General features: G+C 45.7%; 1 protein-coding gene and 1 pseudogene across 19 annotated transcripts in view; one reads left to right on the top strand and one right to left on the bottom strand.

Annotated features, from left to right (window-relative positions):
- IRAG1 (inositol 1,4,5-triphosphate receptor associated 1) overlaps positions 1–26,514 on the bottom strand; it is a 166,083-nt gene that overhangs the window by 41,608 nt on the left and 97,961 nt on the right. For 7 of the 19 annotated variants that reach the window (XM_067038616.1, XM_067038614.1, XM_067038618.1 and 4 more), the window contains 8 exons: positions 22,434–22,534; positions 20,830–20,900; positions 18,994–19,167; positions 17,854–17,931; positions 17,055–17,107; positions 16,803–16,850; positions 14,955–15,572; positions 12,762–12,840 (listed from right to left, as the gene is read on the bottom strand). In XM_067038616.1, coding sequence (XP_066894717.1) covers positions 12,762–12,840; positions 14,955–15,572; positions 16,803–16,850; positions 17,055–17,107; positions 17,854–17,931; positions 18,994–19,167; positions 20,830–20,900; positions 22,434–22,534 — 1,222 coding nt within the window. Of the gene's footprint in view, positions 1–12,761; positions 12,841–14,954; positions 15,573–16,791; positions 16,851–17,054; positions 17,108–17,853; positions 17,932–18,993; positions 19,168–20,829; positions 20,901–22,433; positions 22,535–26,514 lie in introns of all 19 variants that reach the window. The other 12 variants (XM_059067907.2, XM_067038625.1, XM_067038617.1 and 9 more) reach the window with 4 other exon arrangements.
- LOC131759189 (ras-related protein Rap-1b-like) lies at positions 10,185–11,003 on the top strand (annotated as a pseudogene).

Raw genomic sequence — 26,514 nt, 5'->3', positions numbered from 1 at the left:
TGGTGGTGCAGTGGTTAAGATTCCGCCTGCCAACGCAGGGGACATTGGTTCGATCCCTGGTCCGGGAAGATCCCACATGCCGCAGAGCAACTAAGCCCGTGTGCCACAACTACTGAGCCTGCGCTCTAGAGCTGGAGAGCCACAACTACTGAAGCCCATGTGCCTACAGCCCATGCTCTGCAACAAGAGAAGCCACTGCAATGAGAAGCCCGCACACCGCAATGAAGAGTAGCCCCTGCTCGCTGCAACTAGAGAGCCCACGCGCAGCAACGAAGACCCAACGCAGCCAAAAATAAATAGTAAATAAAAATTATAAATAAATAAATAAATAGAGTGATCCGAGAACCTGCCATCCTCCTGATCTCAACCAAATTAACAACAATAACAACAACAAAAAATTTAAAGTCAACTAAAAATAGATCAGCAACTCTCAAGTATAGGAAAAGGCAATAACCTTTAAAAATAATGGCCAGAGAAAAACAGAACTTACTAGAAATAAATTAGAGCTCCCACCCTTGATAACCCTTTCTTCCTCCCTAAAGAATCAGTACTGAGAGGAAGATGTGAGAGGAAAAGTTGTGACAAACTTTTGTAGTCACTTTTGTGACTACAGAGCCAGGAGAGAAGTGGACCGAGGGTTGGACAGGCAGCTGCAGAGGCGATTCAGAAAGTTTCTCTAGAGTAGAAGGATATCCATCCCACCATAAGAACACTCCAACAAGACAAAAAACTGCCTGTGCTGCTATTTGCTTTTCGTACTGAGGAGGAGGGGAGAGGAAAAGCAGAATGACAGCATAGTATTCTACCAGAGCTGATGATCTCAAACAACACAGAGGGACTTACCAGAAAGGAAAGTAAGAGAAAATAAATAAAACAATCCCTTCTGATAGAGTGAGTGACAGGAGACACATAGAAAGCCCCAACTGAAGCTGTCACAACCCCTACCCCCATCCTGCACTTCTGAGAAATAGCAGAGTGGCCAAACTCTTTGGATTTTGTCTATCTTTTCCTTCCTTTATCTGGCAGGGGAGTGAGAGTGGCTGCTGGGAATAGTTGGGTAAAGTGTAGAAAATAAACACCTGGGCGGATTGTCCCTATAATTCTACCCTGAACTGGTGAAATAATCCATGCCCCACTACTGCCCACCCAAGGGAATAAGATATGCCCCCACTTCAGTGGAATAAATTCAAGTGTTAGATTATTAACAAAGTTATAGAAAAAGAGCAGAAACCAACCCACAACCACCACTACCCACAGCGCCAGCTGAACTTCCTCTTTTCCCCACCGCCCAAGCAGTGACAAAGCAGACACAAAATACCCAGTCCTCAACTAAGCGCTGCCAGGAGAACAGAGATCTCAGAAAAGGTAGGAAAAAGTCAGTGAAAACTGACCTACACAATATATCTAGGTCAAGAGAAAATCCAGGTAGAAATGTCCATATCAAAAAAAAATTAAATGAAAACAAATGGCATGGCAACTACACAAAAATAGTATAGTCAAAAGAGGAAGGAAAGAGGAGAGGAAGGTATAAAGGAAAGAAGAAAAGAAACATGCTGGAGACAGATGTCAGAATAGAAACATAGATGCAAGAAACACATAAAATGCATTTTTGTGCAAAATGTATACCACAAATGTTTTGACTCAAGGAGAAATTAGAACCTGAAAAAATGAAAATAGGAATCAGAGGTGAGATGAGAGGATCGCACAAAATGGAAGAAGATTACAATTTAAGGAAATAAACTGCAGACCAAAATAACAAAATGAAGCAAAAAATTCTAAAAATATAGAACTAACCAATATGTTGGAAATATGAAGGAATAAAACAGATAGAGCCTCAAGCTGATTTAGTGGGGGACATTGAGATGAGCACAAAGAAGGAAAGAAAGATTAAAGTATTGAGACGTAGAGTAATGGACCTACAGTGGAGACACTGATGAGAAATTTACAGATTTATGGTGGCTCTAAAGTAGTGATAAAACAAAAGGAACAAAGAACACATTCAAAGACATAAAAGAAGAAAAAATTTCCTCCAGAGAGAAAAGCTGAACTTGCAGACTGAAAAAGCACACCAAGAAAAAAAAATTATATATACATATATATAAAACCTTACTCTTTTCTATGCATGTTTATATATCTTATATAGATCCATAGCTATATATGAACATAAAAATGCTTCTCCAACTACCCTCATGAAAAGAGTAAGTAACCTACAGGGAAAGGTGAGGGTTGAGAGGTGCTGGAAATAAGCTGGTCTCAGACTTCTCTACAACACTGAATACAGCGTAGCATCTACAAAGCTCTGGGGAAAACAGTTATCCAGAATTTATAACCATCTAAGCTGTCCTTCAAGAATAAGAACAACATTTTCAAACATGCTAGAATTCAAGGAACATGCACCTCTAAGCCCTTCTAGGAAAACTATTGGATGATGAAATCCAGCTAAACAAGACATAAATCAAAATCATAAGCTTGGGAATTGTGAGCCACAGTAAAGGGACTGGTGGTGAACATTAAATTCGTTTACATATAAGCTTAAAGCTAAACAACTATGGAAATTATGCTTACAGAATGGAATGTAAATGTTATAACCTTGAGAGTATAAAAAGAATAACTTATCATTTGTATAGGTGGAGATGGAAAGGTTAGAAAGAAATATGAAAGCGGGAAGAAATACTGCCGTTCTCATCTTTCCCTGCAATAATCCAAATTTGAAATATGTAATATAAAAATGAACCTCAATGACTCCAAACCCTTAAAGCATTTCATAATATATATTTTAAAACTTTTTAAAACTAACGTCTTTTTTTTTTTTTTTGGAGGGAGGAAGCAATTACCAAAATTCAGCAAGCCCTATGGTTTCACTTCACTTTAATTCAAGTTAAATTAAATTTTCATACTTTTTATTGAAAAAAAGTATATGGAGCAATCTATAATCTCCCTCACTCCTCTGTATTTGTGGGGAAGGGGATGTTTGATGTAAGCGATTTTTACTTTCTTCTTTGTATTTTTCACTATTAGTTGAATTTTTTGATAATCAATGAGCTATTTTTAATAAAAACAGTAAAATTATTTTAAAAATATCTGCCTATACCACCTCATTCCAATGAAAGCTTTTGTTTCTGGCAATCACCAGGACTTGGAAAAGTAACTTTGGGGGTTTCTGGTTAAAGATATGCTAGCAGAGGCCCAGGATGATCTCCCAAAAGGTCAAAGATATTTGACCTGGGGATCAACTCTCTTCTGATCTACTTTCTCAGGGAGGCCTTCTCCTTGCCTGAGACCTGAGGGCCCTGAGCCCAGACTGGGGTGTCTGGAAGGACTGCCTCAGCCCACACCTCTCCCAATGTCCAGGTCCAAATATCCAGCCACCTCCTAGACATTACCCCTTGGATCAGGATAACAAAAACCACTTCAACAGCCACCATTTATCAAACACAAGCTTACATTAGATGCACTTTCTCATTTACTCCTTAGAATAGCCTTGCAGAGCAAATATTGCTAAGCTCATTTTATGGGGACGCTGCAAACTAGGAAATTGAAGCTCAGCGAAGTTAAGTAGATTCCCCAGGATCCCGGCGAGTTACTGGTAGTGCCAGGATGCAAAGCCAGTTGTCAGACTGCGACATCCAGGCTTCTTCCCACAGGAATTCAGATGTCCAAACCCAAACTCGTTGTCTTTCTCCTTAAGGGAACTCCCTCTCCTGTGCTCCCCACCCTGATTAATAGCACCATCACCCCCTTGGCCGTGCAGACGCACACCTGTTGGTCTTTCTGGTCTCCCCCTCCACCCCATGTTCTCATCAAGTCCTGCAAAGTTGACCTCCAAATGGTTCTCAAACCTATCCTCCCCACGTTCCCTCCTGTCCATCTCAGTCTACAGTCCCATCACCTCTCACCAGGCTGCTTCCATAGCCTCTTACCTAGTCTCCCCATCTCTAGCCTCAGCTTTCATAAACTGTCCAGAAGAATTATTCTCAAACTCAGCTTTGATCCTCATGCTTCCTTACCTACAGGCTTCTCTGGCTTTGCAAGGGGTGCTAAAGGAAGTTCAAACTCATTAATTAGACCTCAAAGACTTTACCTTCTCTGATTCTCACCTCCACTCCACCCTGGTTGCCCATCTCTTTGGGACACATGGCTAACCCTTGGTTCACCTGGGATTCCTTATGTTCCTGGAACATGCCAAGTGCTAGAAGATGCTTGAGTGCCTTTGCCCCTTCTATTCCCTTTGCCTGGGATGCCCTTCTCTCCCTCATCCCAAAGCTACACCTCCAAGGATCCTGCCCTGACTCATTCACCCCTACTGAGCTGGCTGCTTCTTCCACTGTGTTCCTAGGTACTTTATGGTCTTAAAGTCTTAACACAGTGTATTGTAATGACACTGTCTACACTTGTATTTCCTCTCCTACAAGGTGAGGGTGAGCTCATTAATTTATTCAATATTTATTTAGTGCTTACTACGTTCCAGGCAATGAGCATGGAGCTAGGCATATGATGCTGAGCAATACAGATGTGTCACTGTCCTCTGGGAGCTTGTTACCTGGCAGGACAGATTAATTAGAGAAATACTCAAATGTTACTTTTCATGCTGTGATAGATTTTATAAGGGGGAAGCATCCGGAGCGTGCTGGAAAAGTCTTCCCTGGGAAGGTGACATTTGAGCAGATATCTAGAGACTGAATGGGAGTTCATTAGGCAAAGAGGAAGAGAGGAGGAACATTGCAGGTAGAGGGAACAGCATGTGCCAAGCCTAAGGAGGAGGAGGAATGAGTTGCTGAAGGAAGGCCAAGACGTTGAGAGGGAGGAGGAGAGTGGTCCTAGAAGATGCTGGGGAGGTGAACAGGGTTAATCGCACAGGGCCCCTTAAGCTCTGCTAAGGATTCTAAGGCTCATTTTGAGAGCAGAATGAATCCTCTGAAGAGGCTGAACCAGATTTGCATTTCAGAGATTCCTCTCGCTGCCTGTGGATGGTGGATTGAACTGGGTGAGGAGGTCAGGAGTGCAAGCAGAGGGATGGGATAGGAGGTTGTTGAGGGAGCCAAGGGGCTGGTAATGCCGGCAGGGCCTGAGCCTCCTTCACCTCTGCGCCCCCAACATGCAGCCCAGGAACTGGTCCACAGTCAGCCTCATGTCTTTGGCTTGAAATGACCTGTGAATGATCAAGACCCAAACATCCTTCAAAGGGTCCCTGTGAAGAGAACTGGTTGGCTTGTTGGAAAGACCAGATGCAACGGGGAAGAGAGTCTCCAAGTCCTCAGAAACCGAAGGAGAGCCAAAGTTCTGAAGACTCCAGAATGTTCTAGATTTTCCCCATCCCCCAAAGGAACAGCCAACAATCAACAGGAGATTTGATTGAGTTTTTCCCAATGAGCTCATATGCACTGTTGTATTTAGAACCTGTTAAGGGGGCCAGACTCTCCAGCTCCCAGGGGGGGTTTACAATACCTTTGGTCCCAGGTACAGGCGGGGATGAGGCTCTTTGATGGAGCTTTCAGAATGTAGGAAAAGGAAGTCACAACTCTGCTGATCAAGCACATGTGGTTGCCTGCCACATCTCCAGACTGCCCTATATACTGTGGAGCACAGAGTACAATGTCCCACTTAGCTGACAAGAAAGTATTCTACAACCTTGATGACAGGAATTAAAATGTATGACAGGTTCCTGCTGGAATAAAGACCAGTATCACATAAAAACATTACATCAGCTCAGTGAAGTAGGTACTATTCTTACCCCCATTTTATAGATGAGCAAACAAGGCATCTAGAGCATAAGAAACTTGCCTGAGGCTATGCAGCTGGTAAGTGGGGAAGCTTGAGCTTTTAACCACTCAAGATTCTAGAAACGAGAGAAAAGTGGGAGGGAGGGTACCTTTACTGAACACCTTCCATGGTTAATTTTTTTACAATTTAGTGTTTGTAGGAATCAAACTCATTTGCCTGGTAATTTATTTCTAAGATCCATCTTGTTCTCTGTTGGTATTAGATAGTGAGGTGTTGCTGTAGTAGTGGATGTCTACATTGTTATAATTTTTTGTAAGTTAACTTGGCAGTATGCATATATATTTAAATATAAATACCTTTTGATCAAGCAATTCTAAGATACTATCCCATGGAAAAACTCATGCATTTCTGTAAAGATACATCATGGAGAATGTTCATTATAACATCGTTTATAGTAGAGAAAGAATACAAACAACCTAAATAGTAATCAATAAGAGAAAGGTCAAACAATTTATGTAGTTCCTCATACCACAGAATGCTACAAAGCAGTATTAAATTTTATTAAAAAAAATAAAAGCTCCATATGCACTAAATGAGAAACTTTCTAACATTGTTATGTAAAAAACACAATGTGACAGAGACAACTGGTCATCCACCAAAATCTGCCCTCCTCTGCTTCCATGTGAAAGGAGTTTAATATGGACATATGGCCCGCAGCCCAGCTAGTGATAACATTCCCCAGTATCCCTTGCTGCTAGGTATTGCCATGCCACATCATCACCAATGAACTGGGAGCTAAAAAGAAATATGCAACTCCCAGTTTACTTAAAAAAAAAAAAAAGCCTGCTCTGAACTTCCATTGTTTCCCCTTCCTACAAGCTGGAACACAGATTTACCCATGATCCAGCTTCAACCATGTAGACAAGTGTAATACCTCAGGGGATGGCAAAATGACAACAGAGAAGAAACCAGGGTCTCCAAATGATCACATGGAGCAGAGCCACCTGTAACCCGACAGCTCACCTTAGAATTGTTACTTGAGTATAAAACAATCTTCTCTCTCCTATAGGTTAGCATACTTTTGGGCCTCATGTCAAAGCAACTTAGATTTTATCTTAATTAAAGCAGGAAGTTTGCAGAATACTTTGAAAGAGTTACATAGAAAATTTGGTAGTAAATATAAAAGAAAGTACACCATGACCACATGCATTTTATTGCAGGACCATAAGGGTTTATTTCTATATATGGAAAATTATTAATTAATATATTAAATGATATAATTTATATGATTCTTGCAATAGATATGCAAAACAAATTGACAAAATTCAACATGAATCTTAAAACTCAGAAGAGAAGAATATATTTCCTTAAAATAATGAAAAATAAAAATATAAAATAATACATGAAATAATATATTTTTATATTTTATATATTTTATCTTTACATTTTATATGTTCTTCTATTTAGTGATAATATAAATATAAAATAATAAGAAAAAGTTAAAATAGTGCATCTATTTAATAATTAGGTACAACATGGTCCTTGAAAGAAAAACACACAAAAAATTCAATTAAAAACAGAAAAAAGGCAAGAGTTCTCCTTATCACCATTGTCATATTAGAGAATGTTGCCAAAATAATAAAACATATACAGATATAAAAGAGAAAGACACATACACATGCACACAACTAAGACAAATAGTAAATTTGATAAAATAAAATAACAGATTGTGAATGTGAAAAAATGAGGTATTTTGCAAAGTGGTCAAGAGCCTTTGGATTTAGACACATCTGGGTTCCAATCCTGGCTTTAGCAATTAATTACCATGTGAACTTAATCTCCCTGAATCAATTTCCTCATCTGCAAAATGGGTATAATAAGACCCACCCCCTCAGGGTTGTTGTAAGCATTAAGCGAAATATTGTCAAATGCTTAGCATGGGTCCTGGGACATAGTAATCACCGTAGTTATAATAATCATGCTAGTTAACCACTATTGTAATCACTCTACCATTTGTTAACAGTAATATTTATTATACAAGAAACATGTATAATAACAAGCAGCATTCATCTATGACACTAAGTATCAGTTAGGAAAATCTAATGAAAAAAGTCTTCTTCATAAATAAGCAAAAATATAAATCATGTAGAATTTGTCTTAATAAGAGATGTGGAAGACCTGTAAAAAGATCCTTAAATCTAGTAGAGGAAAAAGAAAGGAATACTTAAATTAATAGAGGGACAAACCACGTGCCTGAATGAGAACTAAATGTTTGCAAACTAAATAACTCAAAAATCTATGAACTATAAAACAAACAAAACTAGGACAGTTCTGAATCCAGTGTGTAGCCTTAAAGCAATCACAATTAAAATGTTGTATAAGATGACATAAATTTCACTTAGAGAATAGGTAGGTGAGAGGTAAAACTGGAAAAGACCCGGAGTCCATAAATCTTAGGTTAGAGTTAAGAGCTTTCTGAAGTGTCCTAGTCCAATAGGGAGCAGAGGCCCACAGAGGCTGAGGAACATATTTAAAGACACCAGACACCGTTAAGTGGCGTCTGGCCATGACCTCCAGTCTCCTGAATTCTTGTCCAGTTGCTCTATTAATTTGCACTGAATCTTTTTATCTAGAATATAATGAATACTCTGAAAAAGAAGAGCAATGGGGGAGAAGTAACCTACTGTACACTAGAACATATTATAAGGCAGCAGTAATTAAAATGATACAATACTGATCAGAATAAAACAGAATCAAGGGCCCAGAACCAGTCTTTGCTATACATTAAAAAAAGATGCAGTGTATGATTATCTAAGCCATAATGTAATAAGAAATATAAACACTATTAAAATATTATTGAGGTAACAGAATCTTAAGTCTTCAAATACCTATATCTTAAAACAAATTTCAGAGGTATTAGCAAAATAAATATAAATAAATCAAACTGTAGATAAACTACCAGAAAATAGATTTGCTATCCCAATTAAGGGGAAGTAATATTTTTATAATGATTTAAATAATAGAAGACTTTCAAAGGAAAAGATAGGCTAAAATTACTGTATAAAAACTTTATGATCTCTCTAAAAAAATACAAAATTTGTTCAAAGGCAAAAAAGAAAAATGAAAAAGTATTGACAAAAAATACAGCCAAAGAAAGGTTACTATCTATAACATCTACATGTATGACCAACAAAAAGCCCAAGGCCCAAATGAACACGAGTAAAGAAATGAATAGTTAATTCACCAATTAAGAAAAAAATATTTTAAAAGTTTAAGTTTGGGCAAATTAATTGAAGTAATAATGGAATGGTATTTCGCACTACTACTACTAATGGTAGTTAGCAATTGTTGTTATTTTGCATCATCTTGTTCTCATTACATTCTGGCCAATAAGGAGCAAAAGCAAAGCAAAGCAAAGTCTAGTGCAGGTAGTGTTTAGTGAGAAGACCCCTCACTCAGTCTACAGGGAGCATCACCCATTGGAGGCAATTTGCTAAATGCAAATATTCCTACAAATTTTCCTACACTTTGACCCTGTGACTCTCAAGCCTGAGAATTTATCCCAAGGGAGTAACTTAAAGGAAGAAAGAAAAAAAACCTACAAGTACAAAGTTGTTTATAGTAGTGTTGTTAATCATAGTTAAAAGAACTGTAAACATCTGAAATACCCAACAATAGATACATCAATACAAAAGGAAACTATGTACCCATTAAATGATAAATATGAGGACAAGTCAAACTATAATGGAATTAGTTGTGAAATAAGTATTTTAAAAGTAGAAAGAGGGGACTTCCCTGGTGGCACAGTGGATAAGAATCTGCCTGCCAATGCAAGGGACACGAGTTCGGTCCTTGGACTGGGAAGACCCCGCATGTCGCAGAGCAACTAAGCCTGTGAGCCACAACCACTAAAGCCCACGAGCCCAGAGCCTGTGCTCCGCAGCCACCACAGGGAGAAGCCAGCGCACCGCAATGAAGCGTAGGCCCCGCTCGCCACAACTAGAAAAAGCCCACGCACCGCAAACGAAAACCCAACGTAGCCAAAAATAAATAAAATTAAATCTTAAAAAAAAAAAAGGTAGAAACAGGAAGTTACATCTACACCACCAAATCAATTGTGAAAAAATTATAAATAAGGGTAAATACTGGAAAGAATAAAAATTGTTGCATTTTCAGAATTTAGGGGGTTGCGGGTGAAATTTTAAGATAAATCTTTTCCTAGGGTTTTAAATCTGCTTTAATAAACAAGTTCGAAATTAAAAGTAGAGAAGTATATCATATTTTTCCAAAGATTTCATCTAAAGATGATTTATTTATTTTTTAATTAGTACTTTAAAAAATTGTTGGAGAGTCAGGCGTGTAAGCCAGCCGGAGCGGCGGCGCCGGTAGCAGCAACCCGGAGGGAGCGCGAGGCGACGCTGGCTGCGGGGACCCGGTGACAGAGCGAGAATTTAACAAGTTTGCACCATGCGTGAGTATAAGCTAGTCGTTCTTGGCTCAGGAGGAGTTGGAAAATCTGCTCTGACTGTACAGTTTGTTCAAGGAATTTTTGTTGAAAAATATGATCCTACGATAGAAGATTCTTATAGAAAGAAAGCAAGTTGAAGTAGATGCACAACAGTGTATGCTTGAAATCTTGGATACTGCAGGAACGGAATAATTTACAGCAATGAGGGATTTGTACATGAAAAACGGACAAGGCTTTGCATTAGTTTATTCCATCACAGCCCAGTCCACATTTAATGATTTACAAGATCTGAGAGAACAGATTCTTCGAGTTAAAGGCACTGATTATGCTCCAATGATTCTGGTTGGTAATAAGTGTGACTTGGAAGATGAAAGAGTTGTAGGAAAGGAGCAAGGTCAAAATTTATCAAGACAATGGAACAACTGTGCATTCTTAGAATCCTCTGTAAAATCAAAAATAAATGTTAATGAGATCTTTTATGACCTAGTGTGGTAATTTAACAGAAAAACTCCAGTGCCTGGGAAGGCCCACAAAAAGTCGTCATGTCAGCTGCTTTAATATACTAAATGCATTGTAGCTCTGAGCCAGGTCGGAAGAACTGTTGCCCAATTCAACAGTGCCAGCATTCCAACTTTGTTAAACCTACCAACATCTTAAATGGACTTTCTGTGGTGGTACCCTTTAAGAGGCGGATGAAAGCTACTACATCAGTTTGCACATTCTAATCACTTTCCAGTATCACGAGTGAGATTTTTATTTATATAATAGTCCTAGAGTATGCAGCTGGTAAAACCAGAGGTAACAATCCAGTATTACTGCTAAGAGACATTTTTCATCCTCTAATGTTGTACATGTATGAAAATGGTGTACTGTATACTTTAACACACCCCATACTTTGTATTGGAGAGTACAATAATGTAAATCCTAAAAGCACCACTATTTTAGCATAATAGAAGAAAGTCCAAAGAGCTCCTTATATAGACTATTCCAGATAACTTCACTTCTTTGATACTTGTAGCTTATTGTAATTTTTAAAAAATAAATTCAAGGTCATTATCATTGTATTGTACAAATAAGCGCTTTAACACAGCTATATAGTTTTATAATTTTTAAAAATCTGTGGAGACAGTGATCTCGTCTTTAAAATATGAGAGTCCTTTCAGTATAATGTCTTAAAGACGTTGCCTTTAATATCTGTTGGGAAGGAAATGTCCAGACTTTTCAAATCTTTTATCATGTTTCCTTTTTTGTTTACATAGGGAACAATGTTTATAGTTGTGTGTACAGTGGGGGTCTACAACAAGAAGTGTACATTTTCAAACAATCTTTTAATGATTTAACAATTTTTGTAAATCATTTTTAGGCTTCTGCAGCTGCAGATTCTCACTGTGAATCCCCTGCTTGCTCATGCATAACTGTATTTGCAATACCAAATATACAGGTTTAGTGTTTTTACCTGTTAGTGATTGTTTCACATGTGTAACGTTTTGGTTGAGATGTTAAATGGTGGATGAGTACTGTGGATGTGAATGCAGGAAGTAATTTTAATCATGTGTAACGTGTCACAAGGCCTAAGTTGCAGTAACTATTGCTGTTTTATTTAACAATGCCTTGTTGCTTTGTATGCATTAACGTTTGGGTGTAAGTATTGTGTGTCTATCCAACAGGGAGGCACAGTATTTAAATTGACCAACTTAATGTTACAACTCCTTTTGAGGTGGCCAAATGTAAACTAAAAGCCTTAATTAAAGTGGTGCAATTTTGCATAACAGCATCAGTAGTTCATTAAATTTGGATAGCCAAAAAAAATAAAATTGTTGGTTGTTTTACTTCTGGGAATCTTCTTGTCAATGTTGCATAGGTAGGTGTTAGTTACTGTATTTCAGGCTAGGGGCTTCCAACATGGTTGGTGGCACCCTGGACACAGCCACAGAACAATCTTTAAGCAGGTTTCTATGCTGAGAATGACCACGAGTAGCGTGAGCCATTGGGAGAAGTGAGTCAGGAGATGGGAGTTGGGGTGGAGGTGAGGCAAGAGACCCCAAGTCTTACTTTCTGAAGGCGAGTCTGGCAAGTGGGTGGGTGGGGCCTTGCAGCCACCAGGAGGGAAGGGCTGGGGTCTGGACTTTGTAGTGACAGCAGATTAGAAAGCAAGAGATGACTCTGATGTCTCAAAAAGAGGAACTGTTCTATCTGGGTGGCTTCCTGGGTGTGAGAGGAAAAGGAAAAGGAAAAGGAAAAGGAAGCATCAGAAGTTCAGGCCTGGGTCACCCTTCCAGACCCACTAGGTGCTAACAAGGCTCAGCGAGGGCTGGAGGGGTCCAGAAGGGGGGCTGGTTGGAAGAAGACAAGTTTAGAGGTTTTCTGAGCGGGCAGGAAATGCCATCTGATTCACTTATTCATCCATCTGCAAATATTTACTGAGGGCCTGCTCTGCGTCTGGCCCACACTCGCCACTGGGATGGACAAAGGCCCTGACAGGATGTGCACTGTTTACACGTTCACCTTCTTTGATCTGGAGAAAGCGAATCTAGCCCCAGCCTGAGGAGAGCATCTCCCCAATCCCACCTACCTTTTTCCTGCTCAGCCGCTTCACTAAGGTCTGGAAGCTTGAGCCCCACCAAGTTCTGATTTCTTAACAGGATGTGCTCCTTTTTAGGAAAAGAAAGACAACGTTTCAGATGGTGACCTCAGGCTGGACTCTTCCCTCGGTTCTATGGCTCTGTGACCCCTCAGTCTCACGGGGCGGCACTCGGGGCGGGGACAGTCACGATATCTGAGGGGCACGAGGAAGACCGCTCCTCTCCCAGTCTGTAAAGGTGCTGGAAACCCCACCATCAGCGCCCCCTTCCTTGGGTCAGGAACGGTCCTTCGCATGGCTGGCTTTTTAAATAAGCCTGTGAGCCTCAGGGCGAGGGAGCTGCCAGCCACATGGTGGCTGAAGGCTGGAGGACAAACAGAAGCTGATCCCAGGGCTCTGGGGATAGGAGGGGCCCCTGGGTGTGTATGGAGCCGCCAAAGATGGAAACAATCTTTGTGATCTCATGGCTGTGCTCTGAGCTGCCTGGAGCTTCCTGCCTTGTTATTCTGGGCAGTGAGTGCCCACTTTCAAGACTTGTGATCTCCCCTGCCCCCAGTTCCTCAGTGGCCTGTGATGGCACCTCTTGAGTTGTTAAACTCTCCAGACGAATGAGGCCTGCAGATTGCCATCCCAAGGCAGCAGGCCAATAGCCACTGGCCAGCAAAGCCGAGGAGAGATGGGGATGCTGACGGCAGGTATGTGGCACAGGTAGGCTCATACCTGTTCCAAGTCCAAGACCGGTGCTCCCAAGTGGAAATGCCACACAGAGCTCCTTGGGCTTGTGACTTGTGCTTCTAAGGGGATTTTCAGAGTCCCGGTAGCAAAGGCCACTTGGACGGTGGGCCAGGGCCCTTGACCTGTTTCCTTAACCAGAGGTCCGCAACCAAGCAGCTCTCAGCACCCTGGCTTGGGCTGGAGGTGCGGTCAGACGCAGGGCAGTGGTTCGTGGGATGGGGCCTCCAGGTTCTGTGCGATTTTCTTTGCTGCAGAGAGGAACTGGCAGGGGTCTGGGGGGTGGCCCGTCACCTGGGCCTGGCCTCTTCACGTGCCCAGAGGCACGTGAAGGCAAATGCCTGGCCTCCTTGCCGTCACCTTCCCCAGGGGTCTGGGGCTGCGGCCCACCAGGGGCGGCCCTTGCAGGCCTGTGCTGACCCGCTAGTTAGTGAGGTCTTCCTGGCTGGGTGGGTATTTCCGTGTATAATGTTTTTAACCTCAGCAGCCACGCCCCAGCTCCCCTGGAGCCTCCAACACAGAAGGCTCCTGTGCAGGACAGTGGCCACGGTTGGAACACGTTCCTGCTAGTGCAGACCCCCAACCCTGCACTCGCTCTTGACCACTGTCAAGTGCCTCTTTTCCTTCCCTGTCCCACGGCCCCTCAGTAGGGGAGCCAGGAGGGCCTCATCCAACTCCAGCTGTGCAGGCTCCAGGCCCCACCCCATGGAGTCCCGGCTGCCTTGGCCTGTGGCCTGGGTTGGCCCTCTGGGGAAGTAGGGCTTGGGTAAGGATTTCTTTGTCCTGTTAAACTCTTCTCTTCCTCACACCCTGGGCTCTCTCCCCCTGCATCTCTGGATGCCCCCCAGTCATTCCATGAATAGGGCAGTAGCCCCATGAGAGACAGCTGTGCCTGGTTTGACGGCCAATGACAGTTAGGGACATCCAGGGTGTTAGAAGAAATTCACCACAGAGGGCGCAGCCCCTCACAGCCATGTTTGGATGGATTTGAGGCCCTTTGTTAACAGGCATCAGGAAGTAAAGCTTGGGGGGCAAGACGGAGGGAAAAGCCATTCCATCCTTGCCCCAATCCAGGCATGACAAGGTAGTCCATCAAAGGCTTCTTGTTCATGAGCCACCAGCTCCAGTTAGAGAGGAAAACACAGCCCAGGACTCAGGGCCCATGTGTCCTTCCATATACCCACCATCCCCTTGAAATGTGGCTTTGTGTGGCAGCTCTACAACAGTTGACCTCACCCAAGTGAGCAAGGTAAAGGCACGAAAGGTGATATTTATGAAGGACATGCTGCCCAGTGGGCTGGTTTTCGGGGTGGGGAAGTTCAGGGCTCCACAAGGCCCACGTCTGGGCCACAGCTGCCGCGCCCCAGGCCCAGGTCAGCCCGGCCCAGAGGCCCTCAGCCCAGGTTGGGGACCTGGACGCACACCCTGCCCAGCAGGCCCCCAGGAACCCACCTCACGGAGTTTGGTCAGTTTCTGCATCCGCACTGGCTGCACTTGTATCTGAAAGTCTTTAAGTCCAGGAGCCTTGGCCATCTTGCTGCCAGCTTTGCCTGAAAGACGCTTCTCTTCCTCTGCCAGCGGCACCTTGGCAAGTACTTTCTGCAGCCGGGGGCCGGGTTCTTCGGGACTGCTATCCCAGGAGACACCCCGCAGCAGGGGCGGCCGGGACGCAGGGGGCCAGAGCTCAGCTTTGGAGCCAACCTTGGACCCTGTGGGCTCTCCGACTGTACTTTTACCCTGGGGGGACTGGGGAGCCACCCCTCCAGAGCCCTGGGTTGGGCTTCTGGGCAGAGGGTTGCCCTCCTTGGTGGTCTTCAGAAGCGGCTTCCCTAGCTCGCTCTCAACAGGGCCAGGCTGGGGGCTGTTCAGGGCCATTTTCCCACCACTGCCTGTGCCAGAAGCTGGGCCCTTGGGTATGGCCTCTGGGAGATGGAGGGGATCAAAGTTTTCCTTTTGTTCTATTGCAATTTCTTTGGACTTCTCAACTGTGGGAGAGCGAGGAGTCAGCCTGCCCTGAGACACTTTCCTCTGGTCATTCTGCTTCCGGTCAGCTAGCCCTTTGAGGACATTCTGAAAGAGACAAGGTAGAGCTGGGACCCTGGGGGCAGGTTGGAGGGGAGAAGGGTGGATTCACCTCTGCTGTGGGGTCTCTATCCCCGTGGACCCTGCTAAGGGACCTGCATGTGTGTGTGTGCACGCGCGTGCGTGCATGTGTATGCGTGTGTGTTTGTGTGTAGGGGTGGGGAGGTGTTGGAGAGGTATGGGCTAGGTAGAAAGGGAGGACTTCTCAGTCACATCTGAGCCAGTAAAGGGGACCTACAAACAAGCCTGAGGTTTGTAAAACAGACAGGAGAAGGGGACCTGCCATTCAAAACCTGCCAAGAACTTCCCAAGGGCTAGGCGCTGCAGAGGACAGTGGAATGGAGGGCAGCCACAAGTTTTGGCTTTGACTCTGTTGCCCCAGATTCTAGTCCTGGCTCTGCCTGGCAAGGCCCTTAACTCTTAGGGATTCAGATTTCCCATCAGGTTTGTGAACTCCCCGAAATTATATACAAATGTATATGTGTGTTTGTGTGTTGTATGTATTTTTCTGGGAAGAGAGTCCATAGCTTTCGACAATCTCTCAGAGTGTTCTATGATCCCAAAGAGGTTACAGATCACTGAATAAGTGGGTTCTTGCAAAGCTGATAGCTTGCTGTTCAGAAGTTCCAAGATTCTGTACTCTTCTTTCATTTCCCAAGGGAAACCTGCTTTGTGAGGTGAAGGTTTGTAGGTCTGTCTGGGTATTTGTGTGGCTGTCTTGCATGTGTGCTGAAACTCTACCGGAGGACTCTATCCCAGACCCAGTTCTAGATGAGATTATATTCTATGCTGCCCTTGACACCACCTTGAGCAGGTGGTTCTAAGCAGGTGTGGGGCTCTTCGGCAAAGATGAGGTTTTCCAGGCTGCCCCCAGGAAGAGTCCCAGCTAGGGGCTGGAGCTTTCCTGCAATTTTCACTAGAGCTGACGGGGGCAGCAGTCTTGCCTGGCTGTTGCTGGGCCCAGTGGTCCCCCTGGTCTCTGGAAGCAGCCTGACTGGGAATGTAGGACTATGGACAGGACCACCATGGAGGTCATCCCCACTGAATCCCACAGCCTCACCCCCTCCACCTCAGACTCCCAGTCGCCGTAGGGCAGAGGAACCTTCTAGCTTCCACTCATGCACACCCACTGGCAGGCTGCCCAGGGCCAGCCTAGGCTTCTGGGACATCGTGTCTCCCACACTCAAATCATCCAAACTGGGCAGACCTCAAACTCACAGGCTCGCCAAGGGGAGGTGAAGAGACTTCGGCCTCATCCGCCTTCTGCTGGAGAAAGTAAACACGAGTCAGTCAGCACCATGAAGAGACCAAATCTCCTCTTGAAACGCCCTCAAGGAGACCCCTACAGTGGTGTTGATGTCTCCCCCACCCAGCACCCTCACCTCCAGCGGGTCATGGAGGGCCTTTCAGGTGTTAAGGGATAAGAGGAGAGACTAGTTGACATAGAAACCCCAAACGGTGCCCCATTACCTGTGGTGGTGCTCCGGGCAGAGGGGACACTGGGCCACTGCACGCATCCAAACCTAAAATGGTCCAGACACTGGCGAGTGATGTCCAGCACCCCAGACCCTCAGCTGTCCCTTTAGCAAAAACGCATCCACCTCCCCAGAATGTCCTCCCTTGGGTCCCTCAGGCCCAGGAGCCAAAAATGCCCGTGCTTGCTGAGTACCTCTCACAATGCCAGGCTCTGTGGGGAGCCCCCATCTAATCATCACAGAAACCAGATGAGGAGTCCGGGGCAGAGGGAAATCAAGGCCACGCAGCCGGAGTGTCAGCGCTGGCATCCGAACCTGGGCCGCCTGGCCTGAGCCTGAGCTTGCCCCACAGCTCTGACAAGGGTAGGCTGCTCTCCCTGGCACCCCACCCCTACCCTGGCTGAGCTGAGGGTGTGGCCCTGAATGCAGCCTAATGAAAGGGAAGCACTCAAAACACAAAGAGTGGCCCAAATAGAGGCCTTTGCAAATAAGCTCTGAGGTGACCTCTCTCCAGGTCCTCTCTGGGCAGAGGGCCCCAGCTATGGCCCCCTTCTCCCCATCCTCATCCTGGGCAAGGCCTACTTCCCCAAGCTAGCTTGAAACCCCAAAGAATGCACATCTTCCTCCTCTGAGGCAGCCCAGACAGGCCCCTGGGGAGGGGGCCAAACAGGGGTCCTGACTGGGAAGGCTGCAGGACAGGAGTCCTGGGGCCTCGGGGAGGGACTGAGCCACCACCCAAGGTGGGGAGCCAGAGTGGGCAATGCCGTGGGGTTCGAGGGGGAGGTGGACCTCACCAGGCCGCTTGGGGACGGTGAGGGAGTTGCTCTGAGAGGACCCAGGAGAAGCTCCGGGGCTGAGGTTTGAGGAAACAGCTGTGGAGACAGACACAAATTGGCCAACATTTGTGAAGGTTCAGGACTTCAGCCTAACAAAGACATCCTTTCAGGTATTTCTCGCCTCTGGGGACTGGGTCTGCCTCGTCAGGTTCAGGGGCTGATTCTGGACTCCATATAAGGCTCCTACCACAGCCCAATGCCTCCCTGCTGCCAGCCCAACAGGGGGGTGGGGAGCTGGGGTCATTTGGGGGAGAGGGAGGGTGATTGGGGTCACACTCCTCAGTCTGCCTGGCCTCACCGCAAAGCACCTTCTAGAAACAGAGGACGTGGCGTTGCTTGGCAGTTACAGCTCCAAAGGCTATACCTCCTAGACTTGCCAGGATGGCTCTGATTTCAAATGTGCCCCTTCCCTCCTAAGTACATTCAGATTTGCTTAACTGCCCCAAATTTCTGCTCAAGAAAAAGAATGACTTTAGCCAAAGGGATAGCAGGAGAATTTCAGAAAACCTTTCTTCTAATCCAGAAATTCCAGAGAGACACCAAAGACCACACCTCCCTTCCCTAGGATCCTTCCCGGGGAACAGCTGGAGGTCAGGGAGAGGGAGCCCAGGGCCGGCCTCTCCTGACCTTTGCAGAGGAGGTGCCCACAGAGCAGGGCCTCCTGGGGACGGTGGGAGACCACACAGACTCCAACCCTGCAGGGTGGCCTGGGAGTCTGTGCACTCGGGCATCACACAGAGGGCTTCTCTCCAGTCAGGGTTCAGGGACTGGGGAGCCCAGGTCAAGTTCATGGGTGTCATATGGGCTAGCACTTCTTGGCAAAGCAGGAAGACACAATGGTCACACATAGGCCCCCCAAAATGGAAAGCATTTTGGGCTAGAGTTGGGTCAGTATTTTGGAGCTTCTGACACGGGGCGAGATGCCCTCTCCTCACAGGATCCTCTCCACGAGGCTCAGTCCTCCTGGGCCCAAGACGCCTGGGGGCAGGCGCAACGAGGGCTGCCCCCGGAAGCAGGGCTCCTGCTGCAACTGGGGCTGGGCCCTCCCCAACACCCACCCCCATCGGAGGGGCTCAGGGAGGCCACCTGTCGTCCTACCTGACAGGCAGTCGCCGGGGCTGCTCCTGGACTTCCTCCCACGGCGGGTCAGGAACCGCTCACTCACCGACTTGGCTTCCTCCAGCAGCGCCAGGTTTTTCTTCTTGTCCTCCTCTGAGATGCTGATGTCCGGCAGCTGGCCGTTTACCAGGTCAATGATGTGCCCCGCAGGGTCTGCAGAGGGAGGGTGAGAGCCACGGAATCCTTGGTCCCCAACCTCAGCCCTGCCCCCAGCCCCTACCCCTCAGCCCAGGGACACTGCCCAGAGGGGACTCGGCCAGCCAAACCTCGGCCCAATGCCGGGTCCTGGAGAGGGCTGCGTGGGGACAGACAGGGCTCCCCCAGCAGGCCTGACCCCTCCAGCTTGTAGCCGGTGGATGTGGCAGGTCCTCTGTCACAAATGGCCATGAAGCCACCTAGGTTCCCAGTACTGTCCTCAACTCTGCCATGAGGGAAGGCCATCAGGACCCCCGCCTGTTCTATCTGCTCCCCTAGTGTTCTTCCTTCGGTCTCTGTTTCTTTAACAAGATAGTGAGCCTAACATATGTGGATAAAGGATGCACTCCAAAGATCATGGGCCAAAGACACAATCCCATGGCCACCTTCCCTCCTTTTTCCCTCTACTCACATTGTTTACCCCCATCCTTCTCCATAACTGCCCCTTCTCCAGGACGCATTCCCTGAGTGACACCACCTCTCACCCGGCTGCTCTGAAACATAGGAGTCACTCCGCACTCTTCCCTCTTCCTCAGCTCCCCCCAGGTCCAACCAACTCAGCATCAAGTAAGTATCTCTGGAACCTGTGCCTCATCGCCACTCTTGCTCATCAGCTGTAATTACCTGCACAGTTACATTACACCTCATAGGTCCTCCACCTCCAGGCTATGTGCTCCATCCCACCCTCCACTGCCTATCAGAGTGACCTTCCTAAGGGCCATATCTGACCATGCAATTCTCCTGCCTCAGCTCATCAGGATTCCTCCTGGTCCCCAGTGTGACGTCCAGATGCCAAACTGCACCCATCCCACATACTCCTCTCCTCCAGCCCCTTGGTAGAGAATGGCTCCCGTTGTGCCTCTCCAGCCTCCATTCCTCCTCCTTCTGGTCATAGCTCCCCAGTTTGCACTGGGTGAAACTCGTCTGAGTCTCAGTCATGTTAGGAAGGAGCTAAACAATACTGCCCATCTCAGCCCAAGTGCCAGGAATGGAACCATGTACCATCCTCAGCCAGCCAATGAGTTTAATCCCCATAGGTGACTGGTTCAGGGATGGCCATGGAGGTCAGTGAGAGGCAATTCTGAGAACAGTGGTGGGTATATGGGGAAGAGGAGCTCTCTTTTCACTGAAGGGATGTAAGTTGTTGGTAGCCATTGGCCCAGAAGGAAGCCAACACACAAGAGAAGAGACTTGGGAGATGGGATGGGATGATTGCTAATGACACAACATGAGCATCTGGGTTCAGCACTCCCTGAAAACACAGACCCTGGCTTTTATTTATTTTTATGTGTTTTGGCATAAGCTGGTTTAAATTGAGTTTCTGTCATTTGAAAGAGTCCTGACACACAGCCAAGCATTCAATTGCTCTGTTACAGCTCCTGCTCACCAACAAAATTGCTCTCTCCACCCAAATGATGTTTCCTCCCTCTTGTCTATCTGTCCGACTCTCTAAGGCACAACTCAGATACTCTCCCCCCTGCACTACTCATTGAGAAGCAGAAGAGGGAAAGGGGCCAAGCCCGGCCAAGCTGCCAGACCTCAGTCTTCCTACTCAAACACACCTTCAGTTGGACCCCTATCTCCGGTGGCAGAAATAAGACAAATCGGCCTAGCCCTTACCCACAGAAGTCAGGGGAGCAGTGGAAACCTTCAGGTGTCGGTGAGAAAGCCTCCTGTGGGGACTGTGGGCTCTGAAAGGCCAAACAGAGTCATCTTGTTAGGAAACTTTGTCCACAGCTGGTAAATAGGTGACCAGATGCTTGCATATTCTTTCTTTTTTTTTTTTTTTGCATATTCTTTCAAAGTCATCCTAGAGCATCATCTTACAAGCTTGTTATTTTTTCAAGGACGAAAAAATATGGGCATTTGTTAGAAATGCAAATTCTCAGGCTTCACCCACCGACAGGATCAGAAACTCTGGGGATGGGGCCCAACTATCTGTGACTGAACAAGCCCAGGCCCCAACCCCAGGTGATGCTCTCTAAAGTTTTCAAACCACTGTCCTTTGTAACTTTGACGATTTAGTATTTATTAGGGCTCAGACTCTGAGTGAATATCTAACTTGCAGAAAACTCATAAACTGTGAATAATTGCCTGGTAGAGATGCAGATGATTTCTGTTGGGGAGAAAAGATAAAAATAAGGTTTCATTGCCCTGTGAAACATTAACCTATCTTGTATCTAACTTAGCAATCTTTTTTCTTCTCTTTTTAAAGATGTATTGATTTATTTATTTTGAGGGGGCTGCGTTGGGTCTTCATTGCTGCGCTCAGGCTTCCTCTAGTTACAGCAAGCGGGGGCTACTCTTTGTGGCCTTGCGCGGGCTTCTCATTGCGGTGGCTTCTCTTGTCGCGGACCACGGGCTTTAGGTTCGCAGGCTTCAGTAGTTGTGGCACGAGGGCTAGGTAGTTGTGGCTCGCGGGCTCTAAAGCGCAGGCTCAGTAGTGTGGCGCACGGGCTTAGTTGCTCCTTGGCATGTGGGATCTTCCCGGACCAGAGATTGAACCCATGCCCCCTGCATTGGCAGGAGGATTCTTAACCACTGCACCACCAGGGAAGTCTCTAACTTAGCAATCTTATACCAGCTTTCTTTTTCTCCTCACTGATTATACTACGTATATCCATTTCTCGTATCCTCCTTTGAACTGGCTTTGTTATCCTGATGGTCCCCTCGTTAATGAGTTAAGTAAATCTTTGACACATGCTCACTATATATCTGTATTAGAATTATCTTCATAACTTTTTGGAAATTAAACTTAGAAAATCTCATTCCAGCTAGACCAATGCATGGGCTATAATGCCGTGTAAAACCGAGGCAGGGACATCCCTGTGCATGTGAGCTAGTGTCCCTTCCAAGAGATCATCTTCCACACAGGACCCACTTTGGCCAGAAGCAGGATTCTAGTAAAAAATTCACATCTTTTAGGTCTGTTTGAAAATATCTGGGCAGTTATTGTAGAAAACTCCCTTGCTATGAGCTGTGCTTTTCTTAAAGGTTAACAAAGTGCAAAGAGCTAAATCTAGGAGAGAAGAAATAATTTGTGGGGGAAAAGATAATGGAAAAATCCCAAGCTCTCTCTCCCATTTTGAAAAACTGCTTGATTGTATTTCATTAATAAAATGATCAAGAACGAAGAAAAGATTTGTACAAAATAGAGCTGTCTGATCCGCACATGCTAGGAAATATTGCTCTTTACAGCACAGATTAGGCAAATAGGAGGTTACCTGTTGACCAGGTTTTTGTCAGTTTCTTCTTCCGGTGAACTGGCATCCCCAGTCAGGATGATGGTGGGTGGACTGCAAGATATTCCTGCGGTGGGAGGGCCCTGGTTGTTTAGAACAAGAACACAGATGGAGTTAAGCTCCTAGGAGCTGGAGGCCTTATTCAAGTATCATGACACTCAGAGACTTCTTGACAAGGGTCAAATGCCGTTCATTTGGATTATTCAGGGGGAAAAAAAAGGCAGTTTCTCCTTCATTTACCGAGCTTAACTTGGTCTATTTTCATGCACTAAGATTAGGGAACTTCTAAGCCGTCCCTGGTTAATTCTCATTAACAATGTAGGAAAAGAATGGTGCAGGGTCCTCAGGCTGCAACCAGCCTGGCTGGGGAAGGACGGAGGCCAGCAGAAAAGGCAGTGACACCACACATTCCCAATACTCAGTGACGCCCTACATTTGGCTAATTGTGACCTTTCAATAAAGGTGATTTGTTCCATGGATAATGGAACATGCTTTAACTTTTGTAACTTTGTAAAAATGTTTATCTACATAAGTACACATTTCTGAAATAAGAACAAAAGTTAGGAGCCAATCCTTAGATTTTTGAGATAGTTTGCAACCACTAAACAAAATAGAACAAAACTACTAACCATCAAAATGAAAGAGTTATTACATTCTAGGTTGGAGAAGTTGTAGTGAAATCGGTATACTGTTATGCTGCTAATGGCTGTGTGAGTTGTAAAACCCTATCTGGAGTAGAAAAAATACTTGTTGAGTGAGTAAATGAATGAATGAAATAAAAGCAATACTGTATAGGATATACAATAAGATCCATGAAGATGTATATCAACCTGTGTTTTCCTACACCTAAGTGTACTGGGGGTAAAAATAGGACCAGTTAACAGTAACACACAGTATCTCTCTGGTTCTTCTGCCACATGCTATTGCAGTATTTCCATCTCAGAATTTTTCCCAGCTATGTCTGGGAGACTTCCTGTCATATGACCCTTCATCATTTGCCTTCTCCTCTGCCCTGCCCCCTTACTGGTGGGTACATTCCGGGCCCTCTGTGAATGCCATACTCTCCCTGCCAAAGTCCTGTCTCCCTGGGGTCCCGAGCACGTCACACCACCTGCAATATTGGTGTGGCCTCCAGAATCTTCAGAGCAGCAGGTGCCCATGGCTACTGTCTCTGGAGGTCGTGTCCTTCTGGAGTCCCTGGGCATTAAGTGCTCTTACCTCTACTGGCCCCACTGAAGCCATGGCCTGGGGGCTGCCCTCGCAGAGCCAGGCTGAGCTATGTTCTTGAGCCCTTGGTATGCAGGTGTTGGTTCCTTGCAAGGTGAGGAGGAGGCTCTCTCTCCTTTCAAGTCATTCTTTGTTGTCAAGTGGGTACTGTACAGTACTATCTGGACTTCTCAAATCCCACAACTTTTAGTGAATCCAGCTCTTCCCATGTTCATTTGCATCTCTTCCCTCCCTTGGCCTCAAACATGAGGCCGGGTGAGCTGGAGAAGAGTCTCTGAGTCTAGCCAGGGAACTCTGGACCCCTGTGTTCCAGGACCTTTCAGCAGGAGGGAGCTGCAGTGATGGGAGGAGGGGGAAGCCCTCAGAATCCTCGAGCACATGGAAGGGAAGTTTGGGCCGGGACTTTGGCTGGGTAGGAGGAGCAGGAAGCAGCACTGCCTTTTGGAAGAATCACACTGCACTCAAATTTCTGCTCATTATCTACTAGCTGTGTGTCCTTGGGCAAGTTATCTAACCACTCTATGCCCCATGATCATAAAATCTAACTCACAAGGTTGATGTGAGGATTAAAAATAATGTTGACACAGCACCTAGCACATGACTGATGTTTTCAATAAATGGTAATATTACTGTCAGATTACTTTTCTCTCTCATTCGACAAACACAGTTTAGTTATCCATCATGTGCCAGGGGCAGTGTGAGATACAAATACCCTCAAGAGCTCACAGCCAAGCAAGGGATCCAAAGAAGTAATTAATACTCATAATAAGTATAAGGTGATAAGGGATGAAGCACATTTTGTGAAAGCTCAAAGAAAAGGAAAGAAAACTCTCTCATGAGGGTAGCTAGAGAAGACTCTCAAGAGGAGGGGACATTTGAGCTAGGTCTTGAGGGATGAATAGGAGCTTGCAAGACAAAGATATTAGGGGAGAGGTTTTTGGGCAAAAGGGAACAGCATAAGTAAAAGGCATAACTGGGCATTAGGGATTCACAATGTAGCTAGAGCAAAGACTATAGAGTATGTGAAATAGGAGGGCCCAGGGATAGGGGCTGCGATATTGTGATTTATAAGAAATGTATATATTTGGTCATTCAGATGACAAAAATATATCCCTCATATATATTTGGTCTTCATCCACAGTTCCTGGCTTACAGCTCTCCAAACACTTGGAACTTCCTGAGTGATAAAACCTTGCGGAAACATCTTTTGTTATAATATTTGGTCTCTTGTCCTCAGTTCCTGAAAATTCTTCAGAGAATTGCTTGACATGTTATAATGAGGTCCAAGAACCTAATTTGGGGGCAAAATATGAAACCAGAACAGGAGGTTGAGCCAGCTTCTGAAGGACCTTGGGTGCTACTCCAGTGAGTTTGGTCTTTGTGGTTTTGGAGATGGGGAACGCTGAGGATTAGGCCTGGGAATAACTTGACTGCCCAAAGAGAAAACAGAAATGTTGACAGCAGATCCATCCATGGATCCCCGTGATTCCCACTGGCTGAGTTGCTGGAAGAGGCCCTGTTACTGAAGAATCCTCTTCTGCCCCATAGTAATTTTGAGGAGCTCCCTAGTAAACTGGAGTCGTGTCACTCTCCAGTTGGATATGCACGGTTGGCCAAGGTAGAGTGACAGGGAGTCAGCATGATGCTTGTGGCTGAAGCCAGGACTGGCCAACCTGTCCTCATGACCCCAGAACTCCAGTCCCTCCAAGAACGCAGATATACATCCTTCTGTCAAAGACTCCTCCTGGAAGAGACACTCAGGAAGGTTCCCCCAAAGCAACAACTCCTTCTGTGGATAGTTTCACCCTGAGGGGCTGGTGATGAGCTAGTCACCTGCTTCATCCTCTTGTTGCACTGTCCCTCAGTTCCCATAACTATAAAGTAGTCAAAGGCCTGCGGTCTCAGAAGATGTTTGTGTGAATAAGAAGTGATGAATGTGTATGCCCTTTTATAACTGTCATCTGATCTACAAATACCCATTAATCATGGTTATCACTCAGATGAACAGCAGCTCCACTCAGTTCTCCCCACCTTTTGTCCACCAGGCTTCACTGGTGGGAGACTGCCAAGCAGCAGAGGGGATGGCGCCTTCCAAGGGGCCAGGAGGGAAGCAGAGGATCTTGGGTCATGGTGTGGGGCCCGAGGACACACAGTGGAACAGCACCCACGGGAGCTGCTGAGGTCAGGAAGGGGAAGCAGAGTGTCAAAATGGCAGGTGATGATGGAGCTGGTGCAGGCAGGACCCAGGCAGTGCCAAGCTAAATGGGAGAGCCAGTGAAGTGGAAGGAATGTGGGGCAGGGGGAAGGTGTTTCTCCCGGGTAGAGTCTCTGGGGAGCAGAAAAGGCTGAAGTTTTCCCAGAGGCTTCTGTTCACATCACTAAAAGGGTGTCTTGCTAACATGGCCTCTTGGATCTCAGTTAGAGAATTAGCATCCTCTGAATCCTGTCCTCTGAGCTCAGAGGTGTCAAATTGGAGACCTGGGAGCCTGTTTGCTGTGAGTAGCATTTACAAGTTCTTATGTTAGTTACCAACATTTCATAATTAGAAGAATTCCCATAAAGGTCTGGATTTCCTGCTTTTCCTAAAAAACCAGGAGATCAAGCCATCTTGGTTCCACAGTTCTGCCGAGTAACCCTTGGTTGGAGTCAGCTCACGCTGGCTTGTTTCAGTCAGTCACACTCCCTGCCTGGCCCCAAAAGCATCTGAGTTACTGCTCCTGTGACCCATGATTCTTAGCCTGTCTTGGTTTTCTGGAGTGCAGGAGGTTTGTGCTTAAAGCCTCCTCCACCCACGTCATCTTTTTTAATTCAAACCACTTTATTAAGGTGTGATTGA

Source organism: Kogia breviceps, chromosome 7, assembly GCF_026419965.1.
Source record: "Kogia breviceps isolate mKogBre1 chromosome 7, mKogBre1 haplotype 1, whole genome shotgun sequence".
In the NCBI taxonomy this organism is placed as follows: Eukaryota; Metazoa; Chordata; class Mammalia; order Artiodactyla; family Physeteridae; genus Kogia; species Kogia breviceps.
This window is presented reverse-complemented; position numbering and strand designations above follow the sequence as displayed.